The 26,911-nt window shown below is 39.2% G+C and overlaps 1 protein-coding gene, 1 long non-coding RNA gene and 1 other non-coding gene across 3 annotated transcripts; 2 read left to right on the top strand and 1 right to left on the bottom strand.

The window, feature by feature from the left end:
- Positions 1–2,541: 2,541 nt before the first annotated feature.
- LOC110052260 (uncharacterized) lies at positions 2,542–25,577 on the bottom strand. The gene is made up of 6 exons (XM_020758373.2): positions 25,403–25,577; positions 19,659–20,045; positions 18,953–19,348; positions 8,231–8,632; positions 7,398–7,670; positions 2,542–3,363 (listed from the first exon to the last, which is right to left on the bottom strand). Exons 1-6 carry the CDS (start codon positions 25,461–25,463, stop codon positions 3,185–3,187), a joined length of 1,698 nt encoding a protein of 565 aa, XP_020614032.2. The 5' UTR covers positions 25,464–25,577; the 3' UTR covers positions 2,542–3,184.
- Positions 11,942–13,918, top strand: LOC149109213 (uncharacterized). The gene is made up of 2 exons (XR_016208431.1): positions 11,942–12,694; positions 13,292–13,918. It is a non-coding gene; the product is annotated as an uncharacterized LOC149109213 (long non-coding RNA).
- On the top strand, positions 23,176–23,248 carry Trnas-gcu (transfer RNA serine (anticodon GCU)). Its single transcript has one exon. It is a non-coding gene; the product is annotated as a tRNA-Ser (tRNA).
- Positions 25,578–26,911: the final 1,334 nt, after the last annotated feature.

Raw genomic sequence — 26,911 nt, 5'->3', positions numbered from 1 at the left:
TTAACAGTTTAAGGTAAAACTTTAGTCATTGACTGCTGTAGATATGTTGGCTCCAGAAAAGGAGCTGTTCTTTTGTCCGCAAAGTTCAAGGCCTAGCAGGAATCTTTAGAATGACGGACTATTCAGATACGAAGCTGTCGAACAATATATTGAATTGATCCAAACAAATGTGATATTTGTACAATGGAAATAATGGTTGACCCTCACTGAAACAAAATGAGGCCAATCGGTGCAGGTCCGAAATTTGCCTTATCCGTTCTTATAAGGACAGCCTTTAAGTGTTTTGCTACATAGCTAGCGTTAAAGGTAAAGTAATCAGGGAAGAAGAATTAACCAATTCAAAGTAAGCCCAACCCCTACGGCGCGACATTTAGATTTATGCATTGCCCGGCACATGACCATAACTCAACCAATGAGAGCGCGCTAAACTCCGGCAGAATGTAATGATCAAACTTTGTCAGCCGGCAAAGTTTTTCAAGCTTTCTCTAATGGCTCCGGGCAAATGACTTGTGTCATGTGCTCGTAGCTGCCATTCACAGTCGGTCTACATTATCGGGGAATGTTGGAACATCGAAGGTGGATTCAGGAGGGGTGAATTGGGTGACTATCCACCACCCTCTTGGTGAAGCAAAAATGGAAAAGATTGTCAATATTTTGGCAGAAATAAAGGCAAGACCTCTGGACAGGTACCCCATCGTAATTTCTAGTTTTTGGCATTGCTAGTATTTCTGGTGTAACAGTTTTAAATTAGGTTCAATCCTCCAATTGCAACTTTTTGCGGCAAGGTTCCATTGATTCTGCAACCCCAAAGTATTAGCCACCCATCCCCTCTTGAAAAATCCTGGATCCGCCCCTGGAATACCAGTGACTGGTTATGTACTGCACGTGCAAGCCAACTCAGAGGATGAGAAATGAGGTCAGTATAACCAAGTCAATAGTCTGCGTGTCAGACGATGTCAACAATATAATCTACATGAAAATTCTTTCTGTGCTGTTTCAGTGAAGGTTTTGATTTTCACAGAGTAATGGGCTCCTGATTTTAAGTAATCCTGTTTTTTGTGTGCGTGCCGACAGAAACGCTCGCTAGCACGTGAGGTCGAACAATTGAACAAGTTCAAGTTAGCACTAGTAATAGTTATCACTAAAGCTGCTCCCGCTTTCCTTTATTTCTACTGATTGTAAACAATTAACATTTTTGTACGAACTAAAACTTCTATATCTTTTTTTTTTTGTAAACTTTATCACTCATACCGTTCCTATAGCTTAGGCATCTTATCATGGTTATTATCCAAACATTCAACTAAGTAAACTAGACCAACACTTTCTATTCAACTCATTCCATTCCAGACAGCCGTGAGTTTTCGTTTGAAAGGACACAAAAAGTACTTTCTGAAAAAAGAGGTTTCCTTCATGGGAATTAATGTTTCTGTTACAAAAATTTTACTCAGTACAACGTAAGAAAAACAGGTTAAAAAATTATAGAGAAACAAAATATAATGTCAAACCACTCTGCCGTTTGAATTTGATGATGAAACAAACCATTTTTCTTGTTATAAGAGCAAACGTATCTCGAAAGCAGAACAGCAGTCGAGAAAATCATCCGGAACTTGCTGTCACGATTTTTTTTCTGAGACGGGTAGGAGGAAGCACCCGGCAAAGAAAAGGCCTTTCTCTGCAATTTCCCCCCTTACCCTACCCTCTTGCTAAGAAAGGCCTGATACTCAGGTTATTAACAGAAGTATCGCGTTACTGTCACTTCTAATCTATAAATGCAAATTAGAGTCAAGTTCTTTGTTCTCAACGAAAACGCTGCAAAACATTCAACCAGCCGTGACATGAGCTCTACGTCACGTAAGATTACTCAACACAGACGAGCGATCTGAATAAACGACATGCCAAAGGTAGGAGCTGGCGATCGGAAGTATTTTAGTCACAATTGAGCACGAGCGAAGCGAAACTCGCCTCGAATACCGAGATTTACCGGTTCTTCAGAATTACTTGCGATACCTTCTGAGTTGTTTTCATCCTAAAAATCCATCCTCAGGATCTTTGAAATCGACCCCCAGCAAACTGTCGGCAATTCTTTGTTTGCGTACTTTTCGGCAATCCTTTGCGAGCCGTGTTCTCAAAAATCGAGATTTTTTCTGCTACAGTGAAATTTTCCTCCCTATACGCGGGGACGTCTAGGTTGCCTTCTCGGGTTTTGGCCGTCTGGGCCAAAACCCTGCGGGGTCAATAGATTTTACAGTTGTCTGCTTAATGACCTGGCCTTTGGATGGTAGCGAGGCTGGAGTCGACCTTGTTTTGATACAGACCTCACTGCTTTCGTCATGTAAATGCACCTAGTTAGCATCAGAACAACTTGTTTTACACACAAAAGCAGTGAGGTCTGTATCAAAACAAGGTCAACTCCAGCCTCGCTGTCATCCAATGGCCAGGTCACTGAGCAGACAACTGTAAAATGGTCTATTACTTTAATAGAATTCGACAAATGTAACACGTTCGCATCTAGGTGACATTTTTGAACAAGTATACTTTGACTTTTTTTAAAGTAAATAAACATTTATTCAAAGACAAAACATTCGTACAGGACCAAACTTACATTACATTACTCCACCTAAATCACATCACTTGTAAATAGGTTTCTAACCTTTGTCACCACATTTCTATATGATATTTACTTTGTTTTCTACCTGTGAAGCTTTTACAATAGTATCTTACATTAGATTTTTTTCAAATTGTAGATAACTTAAAGCAATTAAAAAAAAACTAGCTTGAACTACTTACACCGACTATAAAAACACACTTAATTAATGATAATTAATTATTTAATATGCACTCCATCTTTCATCACTCTTACAATTACGATACGCTGAGTAAGAATTCACATAAATGTGTATTTCTAAAACACTACTTATCAAAAAAACCCTTACGATGACCTACTACTTAAAAGTTCATTTAATCTCACTCCTTGCAATGCTATTTGCCTGGCGGGAGGCCCGTATCGCCCAGGTATTGCGAAAAACTGTGCCCGTGGTTTTGAGTATGGCCCGAGGCCGCAGGCCAACACATTCTTTAGACTATAATATACAGCTAGTATTACTCATAACGTATTATGACCTATTATTGTTTGAAAAAGGTTAGCAAAATAGTTGCGTAGACTTTCTTTGTTCAAGCATCACTATTACATCGGAATTGTGTTTTGATCGATTTGCTCTTGATTATTCCTACACAACGCTCTCTTCTCGCAGCCGCATATATATGACACAAGGCCTATAATAACCAGTGCAAAAACAACAGCAATAACAGTAGCAACTATTGTAGTGTCGTTCCACGTGTTTGACTCATCTTTCAGATCTTCACCTGAAAAAAGCAATTGAATGAATACGTCAATGTTCATATTAACCAAAAGAGAATATTAACGAGAGTGAGGTCGTTTACGGGAAATTCTCAAACTAAGGCCTTGCCGTATTGGCCGAGTGATAGCGAGGTCAATACGTATACGGTAGGCCGAGGTTTGAGATTTTCCCGTAACGACCGAACGGTCGAGGTTATTAAGTTGTTTATTAAATGGCTCATGAATTAAAGAAAAGAAAAAAATTTGTTCGAGCGGAAGCCGTCAATTTACAGCCGGCGATGCGCGCGTTTACCGATTCATTCATCGTCTCAAACCCAGGACAAAACTACACAGTCAGTGAACTTCACCACTGTATCACGTATTCTGTTAAAAACATTTCTTTACGGGAAAAATGATTGCCACTGCCTCAAAAAGGTATTTTAGTATCGTGGTGCCACAACTTGATGGGGGAGTTTTTCTGACTTTTGTGGCGAAACGTCAACGCATATAGAAAAGATAGAAAGTGCTTCAAAATAGTCCAAACAAACGGTCTTTCAGTGAAAGAAAATGCTTCAGAATGCACTGCTCAGAATAACTCGATCTTCGCATTCGCTTTCGACAACATATCTTCGCTTTCTTCATTCTGGGATTTACTGATGAACTTTTCGAGGCTTGTGAACGTCTAAAACTTCCTGCAGTCATCAGAAACACTGCTACCGACAGAAACCGCCCGATTGTTTACATCCGATGATCTTGGAAGCTGATTTACCCTTGCTTGTGCTAAAGCGAGGGAATCTGTTTGATGAGAACTCTGACGGCGTTCAATATTTCGGTAATATAACATATTACATGATAACTTATAAATTTCTTCGTGGTTTTCTGCTCAGGATGCGCGACAGATGTGCCGATGGTGTTTTTCACTTAGCGATTTTAGCTTTACTTAAGACTCGACAAACTTTGCTTGTTTTTCACTAGTACCCGCCAAGGTTACCGGCTGCTAAGTCAAAAAACGACTTCTATAATAATCGGCCCGTGGGCATTACGGCTGCATAATGACCGCTCAGATCTCGCTCTTAGCCAATCAGAACGCGCGTTATATCGACCACGAGCCAAAGCCATATAATAAAGTTTATTATTATATGGCTTTGGCTTGTGGCCGATATAACGCGCGCTCTGATTGGTTAATTGTCACTGAATTGTAGGGCATTATTCTCCCGTAATGCTCACGGGCCGATTACGGATTATGCAAATTAGGAAGAGCCCGGTTCTGAAAATTCAAGCGCGTTGAAGCGATGAAAGCCGATTAAAATCAGTACGAGAATATCAGTAGCTAAAAGTTTAGAGATATTTCTTTAATAAAATTTATATAGATGACTTACTAGTCAGTAACCTTGGCGGGCACTAGTGAAAAACAATCAAAGTTTGCCTAGTCTTAAGTAAAGCTAGAATCGCTAAGTAAAAAAACTGAGGCAAGGCCTCAGTTTGAGATTTTCCCGTAACGACCTCACTCTCGGTTATTAAGTAGTTATTATCATATAAACATCAATGAAATACCAGTTAAGCTTTTACGCGAAAACATGATATCTTCATAAGTGAAAGTAACATGTTATCTTGACATGTGAAAAGCTCACCGTTGCTATGGTTACGTAATAAATCGCGCCTTTCCCAGTTAAAGTGAAATTGTTTGGTGTTTCATCGGTGTCTTTGTAATGAATAAAATATTACCTGGCCGCTTGAAGATACGAAATTTCTCTTCTTGTGTTGAAAAATATTTCACTCGTTCGCTGCGCTCACTCATGAAATATTTTTCAACACTCGAAGAAAAATTTCGTATCTCTGCACAGCCATTTATCAAATATCATGATTTATGGCCAGGTTTGTCTTTGTGATGAGAGAATTGGCCGATATTCATAACCATAAAAAAGCCAACAGTCAGCAGTTACAAGAAAGTCCAATAACCATGGTAACCACCTGTCTATCTGTATTATTGTGAACACCTTGTACTGTAGTGAGAACAACCTGAAGTTGTAAGTAGTCAATATTTACGAGTAGATTAACTGACTTACCAATGATGAAATAGCCTAGAACAATATTGAGCTCATTGGCGGTCAATAGCGGTTGAGGATTAGTAAACGAAACGTTAGATCACTTGTTTAGAGTCTAGTATAAATAAAAAGTTGTTCTTCGGTTATGCCCCCAGTGGTGGGACACCAAATATCACAATACTAATACTAATACCTGTACTTGTACTTGTACTTGTACTAACACTAACACTAACACTAACACTAACACTAACACTAACACTAACACTAACACTAACACTAACACTAACACTAACACTAACACTAACACTAACACTAACACTAACACTAACACTAACACTAACACTAACACTAACACTAACACTAACACTAACACTAACACTAACACTAACACTAACACTAACACTAACACTAACACTAACACTAACACTAACACTAACACTAACACTAACACTAACACTAACACTAACACTAACACTAACACTAACACTAACACTAACACTAACACTAACACTAACACTAACACTAACACTAACACTAACACTAACACTAATACTAATACTAATAATGATCAACTTTATTTATTAAGGGTAGCTCACAACAGTAATAACTGAAAAACCAGTGGCCCTCATATAAATATTTACAGAATAAAAAAGATGACGTGTTAAAAATTAAAAGTATAGAAACTGATTCTCAAACATGCAACGATTATATAAAAAACTGAGATATTAGATACACTAAAATATTAAAAAGCAAAGCATTGAATCAAGTCTAACAATTAAAACAAGAAAATTAAAAAATTACATGATAAAATGGTGCAATTCCTTATAACTGTCCATGAAATATCTAAAAATGGATTTTTTGAAACTTATAAGGTTTGGTTGGTTTTTGATATGGGCAGGCATCATATTCCAGAGGTGGTTAGCCGATACTGAGAAAGACCTTCCAGCCTCAGAGACTCCCGTTTGAATCGGGGGCAGACAATCCAGCATTGGGTTCTAATCTGGTTACATTCTGGTTATTTTGTGGTTGTATTCTTGTATTAAAACGTTACTGTTGACCCCAAGTTGTGTGTGCTGCTGATGTCTTTGAAGATAACATCTCTGTAACAGATCCTGGCCTCCCTGCAGCAAGAGAGTATCCCCAGGTTTTTAGTGAGCTGCTGTCCACCAGCCAAAAACCTATCATCGCATCTTCGTTATTGTTCGAAATTTGGTTAATTTCGAGTTAGGATTACGTTAAATTCTCCAGCGTAGAACTTCAGTATTTCGTTAAATAAAGACATTCATTCAAGTCCTTGGCATTGATGTACTACACCCGCATTCAGTGTTGCGTGCTTAGGTGACATCTTTCGACATGCTATGTAACCTGGCAAAAGTAAGCACAACGGACTTCTTCACGGTCGAACTCGACTTTCAGTAACGAAAGACGGATTTATTTGACATCAAACTAAGGTTAGGAGTATCAAGAAGTCATTCCGGGAGAAATAAATCGACTGTTTTGAATGTTTACACCTTGCGAATATTAAAAGCGGTAACGGCCCGATTCTACCGGAAGTCACTCTCGAGAGCCGATCGACTACACAAAAAATTGTTTGAATTATCCCGTACATAAATCGGGAAACATGCAAAGTCCACGATCTTCTGCAGCCATTTGGGGTCAGTAATTATCATTTATTTATCATTTCTTCCACAAATAACCGGAAAAATTGCCAGTTTCACAGTTAAACTGGCGGTCTTTAAGCCGTTTTACAGGGCATGTTGAAAGATGGCATGTCGAAAAATGGTCGAAAGATGTCGTCTATGCACGTAACACTGAAAGCAGGTGTTAAATACTGTTCGGCTTCAAGGCCTGGTGTCGACTCACATATTCCCCATAATTGTCTCATTTCTTACAAAACTCGAATACGTTAATCATAAAGAGATTTTCCTTTGATGATGACATAGGTCCTACAAGTTGCACGCAAGATTATGCTGTTTCATTAGTGAGGAAACTGTATGTTATCTTTATATTGTTACCTTTTCTGAACACGTCCCTTACGATCACGTCTATGCGATAACTGTCCGATCCGGCAGAGTTTGAAGCAGTGCATTCATAGTTACCAGCATCATCTTTTGTGAAATTCTCATGTACAAAGTTGGGATCGTTGGTACGCCTCGGAAGGAGTTTGCCATCTTTCTTCCAGGTTACAAGCGGCCTTGGTACACCCACAGCCTGACATTTCAAGAACAGTGTGCTTCCCAGGCTGACGGTTACTTTACTCGGACTTCGTGTTATAATTTTAGGTTCAACTATAACGGAACAAGTGTATATCAAATTTGGACGGCCTGAGTTAAACACGCCTTGAAGCATTCGTCATCGTAATGAATTCAATAAGACCACTCTTTGTAGACCCGGGGAGGGGGTACTCCATTATATGGGCTATATAGGTATATGCGGCCCCAAAGGGTATGGTTTTTCAGCCGTTTTGGTTATGAATAGGGTATCGACCTGGACATTTTAGTCCTAAATAGGGCATAGTTTTTACACTCTAGTCTTGAACTGGGTATGTTTTTTAGAAGAAGCTACTTTTTCACCATTATCGATAAGACCATCATCAAAAGCCCTTCATAAATTATGTTCCGGGCAACTTTGACAGCCGCAACATTCATAGAGTAAGGGTTTTGGGAAGCGGGTCACACACCCCCACTCAATTTTTCTTGGATTATTCCCCCCCCCCCCCCCGGGTTGTAGACCCTGTCTGTCGAAGACCATGAAAAAGACTTTCTTGTGCGAACTATCAGATTACTATAATCACAAAAGTGGCACAAAAATAAACAAGATCTACACAAACATGCATAATTACACTTACCGCTGGAGTCGACACGTATGGTCACATGGTAAAATGCTGGAGTTGTGAAGTTAATTCTTTTCACCGTGCATCTGTAATTGGTGGCGTCGGTCACTTGCACATTGTATATTTCCAGTGTACCATTCTGAATCAAGATAGCTCTGTTCGCGTAACGTCCTTTATCGGTAACTAAGGTAGCTCTGCTGCCGTTTAATCCAGCCAGCCAACTCCATTTCATGTTTTCCGTGGTGCACGTCTTGGGATCACAGTAAGACCAGGACAACGACTTGAACGTTCCTTCCTCTTGAATAACCTTGGCAAACTCTGGGCAGGGAATCGAAACGTTGCTGCCACCTCGTACTGTAACAGGTTGCCTTTGTGATTTGTACTTCAAAGCGCGCCTATCGAGGGCGTTGTAGGAACCTGGAATAGCACATACAAACCGAAGAGATAGATTTCAAACCAGTAAATAATTTTTTGCAGGCCCATATAATAACTGACAATGGAGCATGTACATATCTTGTGCCGTTTCCTGGGGTTTTAAAATCGCGAGGCCTAAAATGTTCGCTTGCTTGAGAGAAATTAAGTGAGGGAGGAAAGGGGGGTAGGTGGGTGGGGGATCGGGGGTCAAAACCTCCAGCGTCCTGTACCTTCATCTCATGACTTCCGCTCTTTTCCGTCCTCCTCCCGTCCCCTGTAAATCAGGAGGGTCAAAACACATCCACGTCATCTAGATGCGTAATTCTTAGGCGTTTCCTGTTTTTAAAAATAATTTGCAAGAAGGTTTTCTATGCATGGACCTTTACTGCCGCACCGAAAAATGCTAGGATGTAATATATATTTGAGATATTTGTATAACTAAGTCTCGTACTCAACCTTGGTCCTCTTGACCATCTCTTTTGACAGCTTACGCAACACATCGAAAATTCTCGCTTGGGCTAAAAAAACAGCCTTACGTCGTTTGCTCTGTAGCAACTAGAATTTTCTTTGCGTTTGGGTTTCACGTTTCTCCGTGATCCCTGGGGATTATGAGGGATCATCGTTATGCATAGTTTTGTATTCATTTTCGTCAGTGCTTGTTAGCAGCTGGCGGCGGATTGCTGGTTTCTGCCGCTTTTCTTGGATGCATTTCACTGTTGTGAACTTTGAAGTATTATTCTAGGAGTTTATCCTGTTGGACAGTCGCCACAGTCTGTAAGTTTATTTACTCCGTCAGTTATCAGTTTTCTGTCGTATTGAATCACGTCCATAATCACGCTTATTCACTCTCGCGCTTATGCGCACCATGATTAAACCTGTGCATTCAAACTGTGACATCGATTTCTGTAGCGTTTATACCTACATGCTCATTTGCTCTTAAGTCTTAGAAGACGCCAACATGCCTTTAATTTCTAAACTTTTGATTCCAGCTATACGAATTTCAGAACTGGAAAGAGCATTTTTCAAACACTAGAACACCGACTTTGAGACCAATGCCACGTAAGGTTGTGATTGAATGACGATTTGAATATTGCGAAGTTAGAAGGTTTTGTGTGAGTGGAAGTGAGGAAGTTTTGTCCTCCAGAGACCTTTTCCCTAATTTATCACCACAGAAAAAAAGCTGCTGGCATATAACTATTGGAAATAGAAGAGGGGTAAAATATTAGGAAGAATGGGAAATTCTAGGCTCTTCAACGAAAAGGCAAAGACTTTATAGCAGTTTGAAAACTTGAAAAAAATTACAATGATTTGTATAGAAAACCACTGGAGCGTGCCTGCAAAGCGTAATCCAAGCTTATTTGTAAATGTTCTTTCCATCTCTGACAACATTATGCATTTCCAATGCCTAAATCAGCGGATTCTTGAAAAGCCAGTCACGTGACATTGTCATACCTCTCAACTCAAATACGTTTCCCGATTGGAGGAGAACGTGCCATGCGTCACGTGTCAAAACTCACTAACTCCCCAGGGAAACAACTTGAACTTTCGACTCTCACGTGATCAGGTCGTGTACCTTGAAACCGCGGGAAATTTGTTTGGCAACATGCATTATATAATAACCCAAGTTAATCTCGCAATTTGATTGGTTCTTGTCTATGATCTATTAGAGGACAGACGCACGATTGACGTCATCATTTCAAAGTTTTTCCCTCTGTGTTTTAAAATGGCGGAAAGTTTTGAGAATTTAGATAATATTTTACATGACTGGGCAAAAGATAAGGTACAAGAAAGTCTTGTCCAGGCATTGAACAGGTACCAGAAGCATAGTCTAGCAGGAAGAAGAAAGATAAAGCCGTTTCTGTTTTAGAAAATGACTCAGAAAAAGTACTCGAGCAGTCTCAGTCAGCAGTCGAGCGAGACTAAACCAAACACAAAATTGGTCTTGGTAAGCCGAGAACCATTGCTTCATCTCGAATTTAACAAACCCAATAAACAAAATGTTTATGAGATTAATTTATTTAAAACATTGAACTTTTCTCAGTCTCAAAATAATTGTTGGCACAGTGATTGTCTGGAATAAAACATCAAAACCACTTCTTAAAATCAGTGAAAATAAACACATAACCTTGCTTTCCGATGCGAATGTTCCAGTCCGTTTCAGGGAACAGTAGCGAGCAAAGTATAGCTCACTACAGCTCACGGCCAACTGTATCGCAGCTAAAAGGTGTCTCCGACACTATTTCAAACTGATTTGAGAATCACCAACCACAGAGGACACAAATGTCCACCATCACTAACGCTCCTTTCATTCAAAACTCGAATCGAATGGCCTCCAGGTTGACCGTAACCGCAAGTTTTCCGAGCGTAGTTTTTCAACTCCTGCCGTAACATTCGAGGCAACATCCAAGCTTTTCGGCTCACAGGGCTGCTCTGATGACAAAAACTGACTTGACTTATCCAGCATTTTCTTTAAGATTTGTAGATTTCGCAGTTCAATTCTGCGTTCGCTGTAAGTGTTCATTCCACGAGAAGCGACGCTCGAGTCAAGTTTGACAGTGGCGTGATTTTCCTGGACCAATCACAGTTCTTTGCTACGCATAGCAACCAATGAGATTGCTTCAGTTTGTATAGACATCAGATTACGTCAAATGGCTTTTTTCGTGTTCGCCAAAGTGGGCAAAGGCCGGCTTCCGAGTTATGTTGAAAGATCTACGAAATGCTCTTTATATAGGAGCTTAAGCCAACCTTGAACAAACAATCAGATTCAATCCGTGCAAAGTTATTTGTATAGGTTTTCTTTATAGTATTTTATTATTTTAACACTTACATTTTAGCGTTTGCATTTACATATTTTATCGTTTGACATTCTCACGCCCTAATTTGTCCTTATATATGTATATTTCATTCGTTTTTTCTTCAACTTGAAAATGATCTCAGAGAGATCGAAACGTCGTTTTTTACCGCTAGTTTTTATTCTGAAATGTTTTTTCAAAAAAACTACTTATAAGAAAAAAAATTATACTTTGGTTAACTTTTAATCCTGGGTTAGCGTTAACCAACGTCCGAACAATCAGACCCTGTTTACAAGTTCACCTGACGTGAGCCTGCAATCGAACCGAAAACCAGCACTTGGTCAGCGGTCAACTTAAAAAAAATGCAAGACCTCGACGAGTTATAAACTTGAGCCTACGATATGATTACATGATACTGGTCAGCGGATACCTTGATTTGACAAGTCAATTGACCATAACGACAGGTCTCAAAAACCGCTGATTGGCTGGGGACTTTTTTTAAGGACGCGTGCGTAGAACGTTGACCGCTGACTTACTGCGGGGATTGGAAGCGCGATCGAGTGGCCATTGAACGGTAGTTTGTGTGAACTGCGCTTGATTGTGCTCTTTTCACCACAAGTTGGTGCTTTTTCCTTAGCCAGTTTGTCAGTATACTTGCACTTTTATCAATGGTTATTTATGAAGAAAGACTGGGTTGTCGAGGATGAGCATAAAATCAATGGATTGCAGTTGATGTTTGCCGACAACGACGATGTTAGCCTGCGCTTAGAGGAGCACAGCAAATTCGGCGCGAAATTCTGCTACATCCTTGCATTGGTTTCTGTTTGGGATTTGTATATAATGGAAGGATCTCTGGTGGATTCGTTTCCTTTTAAATTCTACCCTGGTCCCAGAGGTTTTTCTTCATTTTTCTTTTCGCGAACCGGCGAGAAATAAAAACCTCGTTTTTCTTTCTCGCCGCTTCGCGACTCGTGTTTTCACCACTTCGCGGCTCTCTCGTAGCTCTCTCGTGCGGAGAAAAATCAAGAAAAATCTCTGGGACCAGTGTATGTAAATTCACAAGCGCTCCGCAAATTTTGCTTGCTTTGATGTCATCAACCTTTTTCCTGTAATCGATCATCGAACTTGTCATCCCCTCGATTCTCTGACTCTCTATTTGAGCTTTCTTCTGGTTCATCGTCGTCTTCATCTCCACTGTTTTTGTTTTCTTCAAGCTGAGCTGTCATTGGCATACACCTCAGCTCATACAGTAAAAGTCAAGGATAAGAAATTGGTAAGCAGAATTCTGTATACATACAGTTAAGAAGGTCATTAATAACTTACATTGTACAACTTTCCAAAATAATAGTTCATTATATTATGTCCACTTCACAATACATGTTTGTGATGTTTCCACCTTCCAATAAAATTCCATACCAGTGGCCATAGCACCTGACCATGCAATGTCTTCATTACTTAAGAATTCGAAAATGGAAAAAACCAGGAGATTCTTAACCATAATTATTTTGACAATTTTTTTTGAAGTTTTTCTTGAGTTAATTTCAACAATTTACCACAGGTTGAATGATTCTGTTACAGTTTTGAGGCAATTTATTGCTTCTAAAACCTCCTCTTTTGAAAATTTGATTTTCCTACACAGTTACAAAACTAGCTACCTTCTAAAATTAGAGCGAAGGATTTCAATCTTTTTCCCTGTGAAAACTTCAAGGTGGTTCTAAAAATTATGTGCCATACCTTAGCAGCACAAACCATTTCATGTCCTATGTCTTGCTAAATTCTTAAAGCACACTGCATATTTTACAAACATAGATTACTTTCATTCCTTAAAACTTTTTTCAGCATTTGACCAGTTGAACTCTTTGAATTGCAGAGGGAGATGTTGAAGGAAGTTTTGGCAGTGATAATTTCCTCTTTCAACGGATACAACACCAAGGAGATGCTGAACGTCAATAGCCCCTTGCCAAGGGCGGACTGTGCCACCCTCCATGGTCACGTGAACATTGCGGTGACTCTTAGTGATATCATCTCCCAAATCAACTACTTCCATTTTGTTGTGACTTTGTACATCCACAACTGCAGTGCACATATGCCAAGTGGTACTTGCTACGGAACTTGTGGACCAGATAGTGCTTGGCATGCAAAAAAATGTCTTCCTTGATGAAGAGCGTGAACTTTCTATTCTGCAAATTTTGGGTGAAACACTGCACATTTCTGCTCTCGGAGTATACAGTAACACTGAAACTTCTATCATAACTCTTATTGGTATTACCTCCTTGTATTAATGCAAAGTAGACTCATCTTCTGTCTACGATCATTGATTGGACAATAATTTTGTTATGATCCACAACAAATTTTTCTGTTTTCTAAGTTGGGCACAGAGTGGAAATACCAAAAAATTGCTGGCTCAGACTAACTAATTTAATTCCAGTTGATGATTATTAGCAATATGTGATCTCACGTTTATTGCCTCCCTTATTAAACAAATTTTGTTTTTGTACTCCTGTCTTCTTGTCTGTCGACCAAGGTCTTTTCATAGTTAAGTAATGGCTGTGGGTGGCGGCTGAACCCAAGAACCATGTACACATCAGTGAACTGTGACTGGCTCCTTTCATTTTGAGATTTGAGCCATTTGCCCTCTGGATTGGAGAGTTTTTCTAGCAGGCACACAAACACAAAAAGATGTTATGCCAGATGTCCCTGATAAAATGCAAAGTAAACATTTTGTCTCTGAACTACTGTAGATACATGTATTTTGCAAGTGACCAAACAGTCCAGCAGAATGCTGATCACAGAAAGCTTCCATTTCAGTCAGATCATAGAGGTGTTTACCACCCTTGTGTATAGTGCTTCAGCTTGGTCAGTGCTCTGTGAAACTGTTGAACATGTTTGCCAAATTCTGGTTCTGCTACAAATGTTCACAACATTTTAAAGGAGCTCAGTCATGGTTTGCACATATTAAAAAATTTAGCCTCAATTTTTCAAATTCGTTGTTTGTAATCCATGTTAATCTGCTCCATCCTTAGCCATCCTTGTTCCTTTATGGTTTATCATTGTCTTTGGTGTTTTTCTATCTTATTAAACTGTTATTTTCAGGTTTCCTACCATTTAAAGGTAATTTTGTATGTGGCCAAAATAACTCAAAATACCGTGACTGAGCTCCTTTAATTTCTACCTGTATTAACAATTGAGTACAGTCAAGGATAATATTATCTTGATACCTTCATTGAACATGGGTTAGCACTTCAGCCCTTTTGTTGTTTATTAGCACTGATGCATGCTCAAATATAGTTAAAATTTGTAATGAGCCTTGACTACAGAGTGATGGTTGACTCTAGGGGGAAAGGTTTATAATGATCCCATTCTCAAACTGCAGCTTCTTTTGGATTTTGCAAAAACTGACTTATTTGTCTGTTTTCAATTTCAAATAAGAAATTAAATTTACATGTCTGATCACAATTTTTTTTTTCACTTGAATGGAATGGTTGGGGCAGAGAATGGTGATGCACAACTTGCCAGTCAAAATAGGGTTATAGTTACTTTGTGTTTTCTCCAGTAACTTTGCACTGACTTGTTCAAGCTCCTCAACTACATTGTGTATGCTTTCATGTTGTAATCTGGCGACATTTAAGTTAGCATTCTGCTGAATGATTTAAAAGGTCTGATGTAATTATTTTGATGCTATACCTGTATACCTGTGGGGAAACGAGATTTGATAATGATTGGTATTTTTTCTTACAGACATTTTCATTGAATGATACATTTTTTTCTGACATTCAGATTCATGAAGTAATTTTTTTTTTCACTTTAAATCCTAAATATTGTTTTTTGGGTTTTATATTCCAGCAATACTTGGATCACACATTGACCCAGGAGTGCTTTATAAATCTGGCTCTCTGTTTTTATTAAAAATCAATAAGTTGAGTCTTTTAGGTTGAGTTGTGTCAACTAGTAAAGCATTTTCTGTATGTTAAACTTTTGGTACTGATGCTGGAAAGCCCTTTTTAGGGATGCTCCGTAAAGTAAACGCAGGTATTGTATGGTGCAAGATAATTTTTCTTTATTGCTTCAAAAACAAAAGAAACCATTACAATGCCCTGATCAGAAGCCAGTGAAGTGCTTATGCTACCAACCTTGCATCCTACTACAGTGTACGATTATTTTTAATTCTGAGAAGTAAGCTTGAATATAAGCTTATGTACCTACTTATTTCGGCGAAATATAATGTTTGCTGCAAACTATTCGCTCCTGTGCGTCTGCTTGAATTAACTTAAGCTTAAGTGTTTGTTGCAAATGCTCGGGTTTAAAGAAAGCTAAATCGCTGTGGTCCAGGCTCTCGAACACTGTAATGAGGTGTTTGGGGTACTTAGTCAGCCTCCCTGAACAGGTATCACCAGCGGAACTTTGCGGAAAGCAACAAGTTCTCTCGTTTAATACTTTTCCGTGAATTTTCATTTGGCCGAAAGAACAGAAAAATACCCTCCCCAAATTCATTTCATTAACAGCGATCTGATCGAGTAATCCTTTTCTTTACCGTCTCGAAGGGCCCGTTGTCCCTTGGCGCATATTATTGATTTCCACAAAAAGTACAACAAGATCTAAAAGAAATCCAGTTGCTTGTTTTGAGTTAGGTAAGCTAAATTTTTCAAAGCGAATGCACCTTGAAATGGCGGGAAAAATTCGACAGCTAACCGTGACGCTGAGAAGAAAGACTACAACTCCATCTTGATATTCTAAACAAATCCTATTTTATTTCACATAAACAAAGAGAGGCGTGCAATACACTACAATAGAGCATTGATTAAATGATGGGAATTACAATCTTGATGGTATTTAACACGAAAGGAACGCCTAATGAGAAAACAACTTGTCTCTACTCACAGAGTCACTTTTTGCATCCGCTCGGACGAGGTCTTGCCGTCAGATTGCCATTAATCAGCATTAATCCAGCCATTATTCATCGTTAAAGAGCTTCACTGAGCTGCTCCTTTCGGTTTACAACCATATAATGCCTTTGGGAAGTGTTTTCTCAAAACCATGGAAACGAAAAAAAAAGTCATTTTTGATACTTCCTTGCGGAAGAAACAACGATAACGTAGTCCAAATCTCAAGCTTAACAAACACTGGACCGTCTTAACAAACGAGAAAATCAGAGTCCAGTTTCTCTTCCACCAGTAGCGAACGTTAACACAAGGGGAAACCAGGTAAGGGTGAATATTCTGTAGAAAATGACCGCCGATCTCACTAAACACAATGCCAAGGCAAACCAGAAACGTTGAAGGCGTAATTCAACCGATTATGGAAGTTTGAATAAATGTATGAGCAGCCTGATGAAAGGCTGAATTACGTGGCGAAATCTTATTCGTCGTCCGCCATTTTGAAACATTTGAAGGCGGGAACTGAGTGCGCATGCTCAGCGGTTTTTGAGACCTGTCGACCATAACAGGGAAGAAGGACGCTACAAACCAAGGCTGCATGTCTTTGTTAACCTAATAGCTGGAGTACGGCCGTCATCTTCGGCAACTCCGCCATCGATATCATGCGTACACGCCCACAAGCAATACCGCTAGCCATGATAACCATTTGCAAATCAATTCATGGGTTTCCTTTTCTTTCCTATATGAGTATGGTGCTTCCAGAGCTCTGCTATCATCTCATTTACTGTGAATTTTCACTATCATGATCACTGCCTGTCTGGAATTGTTACATCTCAAACAGAAATTCATTACTCTTGGATGTTATTGTTCAGTCCTCATATCTATGGCTGATCATTGTTGATCTCCCACTTTATATTTGTTTTCCTTTCAATGTTAGTGGTGGTGGGAGACCAATACATAGGCTTAAATCAGTTTTATATGTATTAAACAAAACTGTCAATCCACCTGCAGGCTGGCATCTTCAGCAAGAGGACAATCGGAAACTTTGTATTGTCATACGTGCAAAGATAAATTATACTAGAACCAGCCAATATATTTGAAGCAAATGCTAAATTACCAACTGTTAAAAGACTATAAGCTTGGAGTCAACTTTGCTATATTCCCCACTCTCACACTGTAGTTATCAAAAAAGGAAAGCTACAGCATGCTGCTGTTTACAACATCAAATTTAGAATGGAATAGACCAAAACAAGATGCTTCATTATATAATGCAACTGACTACTTATAAAGCTGCATGGCAATCCCAAGTGTTCAATATAGTGCATCTGCTTTTATTTCAAACTGTTGATACAATTTTTTATCTCACTCAAAACATCCCAGTTTAAATGATCTGGCCCCAGTCGATCAAAGGCTGGATAACGCTATCCACCGGATAAATCCTTGTCCACTGGATAAGTGATAACAAAACAAACCACGCTATCCACTGGATAGTGATTTATCCGGTAGAAAGGCGTTATCCACCTTTCAAACAACCCGGGTCTGGGATACATCTCTATACCCCACTTGACTGTTATTAATTCAGTTGGTTAGAGTCATCATGAGTTGACGCAAGGAAGTGCTGTGGAGACTGTTTTTGGCAAAATACCATGAAGAAAATGTTAAAATCACTACATGATCATTGTGTTGTTGACCACAAGACTTACAGTGAATAATAAATTTTAAACTGACAAATACTTCAAATGACCTGCATAGCACTGTTCCGGGTAAAGAGTTCCCCTTTACACAAGTTAGATTGAGCCTTAAACTTCAGCAGAGGTGTAATATGAGGATGCAAAGAAGCCACAAGCTTTTCATTCATTGTTAATTCACTGTGCCTATCAAGGATGATTTTCCAGTTTAAAAACATGAGTCAAAACCAAATATAATTTACAAGTACATTGTAAACTTAATGTTGGCCGCTGGCTCCACAATATGGTTTTTGTGCTTGTCAGCACTTTGCAATTCAGCTTAAAAACATACTTGGGAATTCAATTATTATTTTCAAGCAGATGAAAGTCACTTTTTTCACATCTTCCATCTGCAATTTACGTTGCAACCACTGAGAATAGCATGAGGTATATTATTTGTCCAAAACATTCATTTCATGTAACTCAACCAGGCCATCTTTCCATTGACCCTGACGTCCCTTTTACATGGCCTCATATTAAAATTTACTGGGAACCCAGGAATGGACACTCAGAGCAAATACCAGTTACATCCAACATTTAAATACAAGGTGAATAGAAATCTCTAACTGTTGATATTGCCAGTGGAAGTGTCTGAGGCAAATTCATTGGTAGGCTTTTTACATTAAACACATTCAAGGAAGTTGAGAGAGACAAAAATTGCGTTTATCATGTTGCCTACAAAATAGATACACACAGTACATTAATCTTGGATTTGTATTAAAAGTTGAACAAGAATTTGCTAAAAGTGTGACCTGGTACAGGGGACCCAAAATACAATAATTTTTTACCACTTACATTGATTGCCCTCGACATACTTATTTTACTTCATTTTGTGATTCTTCTCTTGAAAGTTTGTCAGTAACAGACATGGCAACTGGTTATTCTTACTAAATATCGTCTATTCTAACAGATTAGTCAACGTAATCTTACCTTGAACTTCTATTCTCACAGATGTGCCGACGGGTTCTTTAAAAGGCCCAAAATCCATGCTACAGCCATAAGATCTAGCATCGGATACCTCAACATTAAGAAGCACCACTGATATTACTGAGGTATTGCTGGTCTTGTTGGAGAGATAACTAGCATGAACCCTTTCATGGTATTCCGGTGCTTCTTGGTGCAGCTTTGGGTTCATAATAATGTTGCTGTGCTTGGTGAGGGTTGACAGGGTTCGGTAGACACTGCCTAGTTCCCAGAGGCCAACAGTGACAGTATCATATAGTGATTTGTCAACCTCGTCAATGTAAAACTCACAGTAGAATGAGGCATTTCCACCTGGTGTTACTGACAGGGGTGGTGACAGTGCTGCTGTGATAGAAGACCTAGCTGTAAACATGAAAATGAAAATGTTCAGTTTCAAAGCAAAATAGGGATACTTACATGATAATATCAAATTACAAAAGAATTTTATAAGAGAAAAGAATTTAGAATAAGCAAGCTCAAAGGAACTTGCTGACCAATGATTATTAAGGAATAGATTGAGAACTACCATTCAATCTCCTATTGTCTAAACAGCATTTTAGAAACCTTGATGAACATTTTTATTGACGTAAACCACAGAATGTGAAGATGAGAACAGCATCAACTCTTCACAAAAAATACATGTGAGCCTGATCTCAGATTATGCCTCTGTTACCTTGAATTTGCAGACTAACAAAGCTGGTCTTTGAATCCTTCAAAGCACCAAAATCTATCATTAGTCCATATTGCATTTGGTCTTCTTGACTAATGTGAGAAATTTGGAAAGCTGCAAGGGACTTGGACAAGTCTCCTTTCCATTGCACGTGGCCATCTAGGTGTGGTGCTTCGTACTTTAGGCCTGGGTTCAAAATAATATCCTTCGTTTTTGTCACTGTAATTATGTATGTTGCTATGTAGCCATTCCGATAAAGTCCAAAGACCAGTCCTTGAAAATCTGGCCGCGATGTTAAATCTCTATTGAGAATCCACTGGAACAAGGCATCGCCCCCTTCCAATGCTCTGACTGGGTCTGAAGATGCCTGGATGATCAGAGCATCATAACCTAGAAATTAATAATACAAGTTTAGAAAATAGCCCAAATCAAATACCTACGCTGATTGGTTAAAATCAAATTTCTATTAAACAATTATATTATGAGCTTGAAATTTCTACGGCACTTGATAGTTGCTGAGGGTTGTGCTCTTGTCAACTATCACGTATAGAAATCAAGAGCCAATAATCTAATTAATTTAGTAATATATAGATTTAGCCAAGCCTAAATGTGGAGCTCCTGAGCCGGGTTGTTCAAAGCCTGAAAATTTTGATATGAGTTTTGTAACTTTGCGGTGAGGTTTTCTGTTTATTGTTTGGCCTTCTATAATCTCAAAGTACACAAAACAAAAGACCCTAAGCTATGAGAAATGCAATGTTGGTTGTTCCTTCAAGTCTCTGCACAATTTGTAAGTGTTCACAGAACAACCCAGCCTCAATTACAACAAGTTAACCTGACATGAGCCCAAGATCCAATCCAAAAACCAGTACTTGATCAGTGGTAGACTTTAAAGAAAAAATGTGACCTTGATGAGCTCTAAACCTGAGCCTGCGATATGGTCACATGATACTAGGCAGTGGATACCCTGTTTTGACAGGTGTCAATTGACCATAACATGGATATCCAATTATCAAAGATGTATGCTGTAACCAAGGCTGCTTGACTTGGTATTAGCTGTAATATGGCTCACATGTTGTGTGAAGTTGTCATTGTCATTGGGCATACGTGCCCGCAATCCATGCCGCTAGCCATGTTGACCATGAGAAAAGAGTTGCATGGTTTTCTTTTTCTATGCTTGCATGTGGTTCTGTTTCTATTATTATGGTGCTCCACTTGGCGGCTCCTTGGGTTGCCAGAGTTCCCCTATAAATCTCCTAGTTGTTCAAAACTTTATCTAAATTATCCTCATTACAGACACTTTATTGGAAACGCTGCACACTGCTGGGCTTAACTCACCATCTACAACAGAATAGATAGTGCGTAGCATAGCCAATAAGAGAATGGTGTTCATGATAGTATGCCATTAGTTTTATACTAAATCTCTGTAGAAACACAGAATACATTTTTAATTTAATGGTTAAACGTTGCCATATTGAGTAAAATATTAATAGACATTTGTGACCTTGGTAGGAAGAGAGAACAAAATGTTGAGGGATACAATGATCTCTACTTATTTTGCTTACAGAGATTGACGCTAAACTTGTTTTCTTGCAGTTGTTTCTTATGTGAAGTATGTATGAAATAATTCATATTTGAATTGTGGTAGTAGATGAAACTGAAGAATGATCAACGCAGTAAATTTTCCAATTTAAGCAATTGGAAAGAGGAAGCCTGAAAAAAAAAATCAGGGCTTCAACGGGATTCGAACCCATGACCTCCGCGATACCAGTGCGATGCTCTACCAACTGAGCTATGAAGCCACACATTGGGAGTGAGGTCAATTAATTGGGTTCATATCTTCCCGTGAGGAGTAACATGGTGAAAGAGGAAGCCGGGAAAGAGGAATCTTCCTCACGGGAAGATATGAACCTAATTAATTGACCTCGCTCCCAATGTGTGGCTTCATAGCTCAGTTGGTAGAGCATCGCACCGGTATCGCGGAGGTCATGGGTTCGAATCCTGTTGAAGCCCTGATTTTTTTTTCAGGCTTCCTCTTTCCAATTGCTTAAATTGGAAAATTTACTGCGTTGATCATTCTTCAGTTTCATCTACTACTGCAGTTCAAATATGAATTATTTCATATATACTTCACACCATGTCACTCCTCACTGGAAGATATGAACCCAATTAATTGACCTCGCTCCCAATGTGTGGCTTCATAGCTCAGTTGGTAGAGCATCGCACCGGTATTGCAGAGGTCACGGGTTTGAATCCCATTGAAGCCCTGATTTTTTTTTTTCAGGCTTCCTCTTTCCAATTGCTTAAATTGGAAAATTTACTGCGTTGATCATTCTTCAGTTTCATCTACTACCGCAGTTCAAATATGAATTATTTCATATACACTTCACACCATGTCACTCCTCACGGGAAGCTATGAACCCAATTAATTGACCTTGCTCCCAATGTGTGGCTTCATAGCTCAGTTGGTAGAGCATTGCACTGCTATCGCGGAGGTCACAGGTTCGAATCCCATTGAAGGCCTGATTTTTTTTTTTATTTTTTATTTTTTTATTTTTTTTCAGGCTTCCTCTTTCTAATTGCTTAAATTGGAAAATTTACTGCGTTGATCATTCTTCAGTTTCATCTACTACCGCAGTTCAAATATGAATTATTTCATACATACTTCACACCATGTCACTCCTCACGGGAAGATATGAACCCAATTAATTGACCTCGCTCCCAATGTGTGGCTTCATAGCTCAGTTGGTAGAGCATCACACCGGTATCGTGGAGGTCACGGGTTCGAATCCCGTTGAAGCCCTGATTTTTTTTTTTTCAGGCTTCCTCTTTCCAATTGCTTAAATTGGAAAATTTACTGCGTTGATCATTCTTCAGTTTCATCTACTACTGCAGTTCAAATATGAATTATTTTATATATACTTCACACCATGTCACTTCTCACGGGAAGATATGAACCCAATTAACTGACCTTGCTCCCAATGTGTGGCTTCAAAGCTCAGTTGGTAGAGCATCACACCGGTATCACAGAGGTCACAGGTTCGAATCCCATTGAAGGCCTGATTTTTTTTTTTATTTTTTATTTTTTTATTTTTTTTCAGGCTTCCTCTTTCTAATTGCTTAAATTGGAAAATTTACTGCGTTGATCATTCTTCAGTTTCATCTACTACCGCAGTTCAAATATGAATTATTTCATACATACTTCACACCATGTCACTCCTCACGGGAAGATATGAACCCAATTAATTGACCTCGCTCCCAATGTGTGGCTTCATAGCTCAGTTGGTAGAGCATCACACCAGTATCGTGGAGGTCACGGGTTCGAATCCCGTTGAAGCCCTGATTTTTTTTTTTCAGGCTTCCTCTTTCCAATTGCTTAAATTGGAAAATTTACTGCGTTGATCATTCTTCAGTTTCATCTACTACCGCAGTTCAAATATGAATTATTTCATATACACTTCACACCATGTCACTCCTCACGGGAAGCTATGAACCCAATTAATTGACCTTGCTCCCAATGTGTGGCTTCATAGCTCAGTTGGTAGAGCATTGCACTGCTATCGCGGAGGTCACAGGTTCGAATCCCGTTGAAGCCCTGATTTTTTTTTTTTCAGGCTTCCTCTTTCCAATTGCTTAAATTGGAAAATTTACTGTGTTGATTATTCTTCAGTTTCATCTACTACTGCAGTTCAAATATGAATTATTTTATATATACTTCACACCATGTCACTTCTCACGGGAAGATATGAACCCAATTAACTGACCTTGCTCCCAATGTGTGGCTTCAAAGCTCAGTTGGTAGAGCATCACACCGGTATCACAGAGGTCACAGGTTCGAATCCCATTGAAGGCCTGATTTTTTTTTTTATTTTTTATTTTTTTATTTTTTTTCAGGCTTCCTCTTTCTAATTGCTTAAATTGGAAAATTTACTGCGTTGATCATTCTTCAGTTTCATCTACTACCGCAGTTCAAATATGAATTATTTCATACATACTTCACACCATGTCACTCCTCACGGGAAGATATGAACCCAATTAATTGACCTCGCTCCCAATGTGTGGCTTCATAGCTCAGTTGGTAGAGCATCACACCGGTATCGTGGAGGTCACGGGTTCGAATCCCGTTGAAGCCCTGATTTTTTTTTTTTCAGGCTTCCTCTTTCCAATTGCTTAAATTGGAAAATTTACTGCGTTGATCATTCTTCAGGTTCAGTTGTTTCTTATAGTGAATAGTCTCTACATACAAGAGCTGAGGGAAATGTTTGCCTTCATTGACGAAGAGGAAATTTCAATTTACTGGTTGAATTTACTCTCGATATACTATTTGAGCATTTTCCTGGTGTGATGTAATCCAAGCAACATAACACGCATCACTTGACCTACGCATAGAATCAGTTTAGACTTTATAATTAAACAAATGTAAGTGCGGTTTTGGACATGCTGAAAGAGAAGGTTAAATTTGAATTTATGCTTACAGTAGTTCATAGACATAAGAACTAATACCTACATAGAAACAGCTAGCCATATTATGGCTAGCTGTTTCTTACTTAAAAAAAAAAAAAAAAACTGGCTACAATGGGAAAATGCCATTTAACTCATCATATTGACTGATAAGACATTCATTTATCCCCCAAAGGCTGGGAAAAGAAAATGCTTTATTCAATCCAGCAGATGCTAAACTCTAAAAGAACTAAAAGCAGAAGTAAGGGCAAAGGTAATAGATTTAACTGCCGGGCAAATGTTTCTCTTTAGACAACCTAAAATAGAACAATGAGAGGTTAGACACAGATAATGTGGTTGCTATCTCTTTCTTCACAAGGGCCCGGCATAAAACCCAATCAAACTGTATTTCAATTGAACTCAATCGAAATCAATCCAAGACTTGAGTTCGGCAATCGAACCAAATCAAACTCACACAAAATGATTGGACCATCTAACTAAATCAAACTTTTGATTTCTGAACTCTTGATTTTTTGTAAAACTGGTATTGAAAATCTATAACAAGTTTTTCAAGGCTCGAGTTACTTCAGAATAACACGTGTTTTTCCTGTTTTTGAGTCCACATAACATATCCTCTGTTCAAGCAAATTTATTCACCGAACAATAATTGGATGCAATCCATTGGATTGTGTTTGATTGAGTTGGCTGCCGAACCCAAAAAACACAATCTAGTGGATTCAGTTCAGTTCGATTTGTTCAACTGAGTTCGACTGGATCGGAAATTGAACTCACACAAAGTTCGGTGTTCGATTTGGTTCGGCTGGGCTCTATTGAGTTCGATTTCCGAACGTTCGATTTACTACGCCTCCAACATCAGCTCAGGCCACTTCTCGCTGACTGCTGCGACATCAAAGCTCCTTAAAACAACTTATTCTTCTACTACATCGTCTTTCACTCTACATCTCCATGTGTCACAAGTTGAAAGTTCAAGTTACAAGAGATCAGATCGAGCAGAGTAACTGCTCGATTTTGCGCGACCAAAAATGGCATCTGGAATTCAATACTACCGCGAAAGTCTAGTTCGATTCAGGAATGAATACTGATGAGCTTGACAGGCAAAAAACTGCGCCGGCGATATCAGAGCAAAGCAAGTCAAGAAATTGAATGCAACGATCACTTCGACACAGAAATCATATTGCACTAAAATACTAACACTTAAAGGTCTTTAAGCTAACAGAGGTGTTAACGTTACTGATCAAGATAATTGATTCATGTGGACTGTTTGCGCATTGAATTTCAAGCAGGCTTACCTTGTTGAATTGTTAATATGAAAAGTAAGGCTTCTATAACTCGCATCTTGTGTCTGTTCATGTCACTCAGAGCTGTATTCAGTAAGTTTATTAGCGCTGAAAAGCAGCTAATACACCGACCGCGACTGAGGCAAGATTACAAACTACTCCGGTCCAGTCCGCTCGCGGGTTGACTTTCTTGGAATCTAACATGATCGTGACGACTCGAAGGTGACATGTCATACTTCCGATTATGCAGATTATGCATTATTTTGGATGGCGAGCGGATTTCGTCCGTGACAGTCCTCGCAAGGTTTCATGTTATATTTGAAATATTTGTTTATTTATTTACAGTGTCCCCAATTAGCACATTAGTGCTAAATACACCGACACTTAAATAAAGTGATTATTATTATTATTATTATTATTATTATTATTTTTATTGTTACTGTTATTGTTACTATTAATCGTTTTCGTTTTCTCACAAAAGAGACAAAAGTCTAGGCTAAAAACGAACTTGAATGTGAATAGTGAAGATAGCTATGATTTTCTGTTGTTGCGTGTGCCCAATCTGGAATTGCTGTCAGTGGAAGGCCTCTGTGGGAAATGTATCGGCGTCTTGCAGATTTTAGTGTTTTTCCCCCTTGTATTTAAGTTCCGAAGGCTTCTTCAAGTTCTGCTTAGCCGGATGTAACTAAAACTGGTAACGGGGAACGGGGAACGGGAGTCTGGGAACGAGTGTACAGCGAGAACCCACCTTAAAATTCAACATGGCGGACAAAGGAAAGGAAAAGGGAACAATTTGGGGAAATGTGAGGAAGTGTTACGGCTGTAAACGTGAGTTTCTACTGGCTGTGCCCCAGAGTCCAATATGGTCCTGGGATAAACAAAGCATGAGATAGCGCCTGGGGAGAAAATCGAATCGGTGTTATCACATGCTACCCCAATCGATCAGTACAAAATGCAGACTGCAGACTGCACAGCGGGTACAAAATGCAGACTAGTTACAAAACTGCAGACTGGGTACAAAACACAGACAGAGAATAAAGACTGTTATTGGTCTGATACGTGACAGCATGTCATTTGAAAACATACCGAGTGTCACGCAGTCGCTTTTCCGCCGTCATCTTTCACCAGCATTAGCATTATTGTGGAATATTCCTTGCTCGTTTCTGCGTATATTTTGTCTTAAACAAAGCGGCCAGGCCACATGTTATTTATCTGCTGCTCACCTGATTTGCCAGCTGACTTGCCGGTCTCCGAAAGGCCGCCATGCTAACTGCCTAATGCGAAGACAGCGGATGACCCACGTTTAAAGATGGTCATGCGTTATGTCACTTGTCCTCGATATCATACTGCGAGGGGTATCGAATGGTCCCATTAAATTTGAAAGTGCTCGCAAAGTTTGGCCCCTGCTCGAATTGCTCGCAAAAATTAGATGAGTGCTCGCTTGCTCGTGCTCGCAAAATTTTTGCACCTGCTCGCATGCTCGGATTCGCGTTAAAATTCTCTGCCGTGTAGCGGAAGCAT

This window comes from Orbicella faveolata, unplaced genomic scaffold, assembly GCF_042242905.1.
Source record: "Orbicella faveolata isolate gen_17 unplaced genomic scaffold, um_ofav_v1 contig_25, whole genome shotgun sequence".
NCBI classification, from domain to species: Eukaryota; Metazoa; Cnidaria; class Anthozoa; order Scleractinia; family Merulinidae; genus Orbicella; species Orbicella faveolata.
This window is presented reverse-complemented; position numbering and strand designations above follow the sequence as displayed.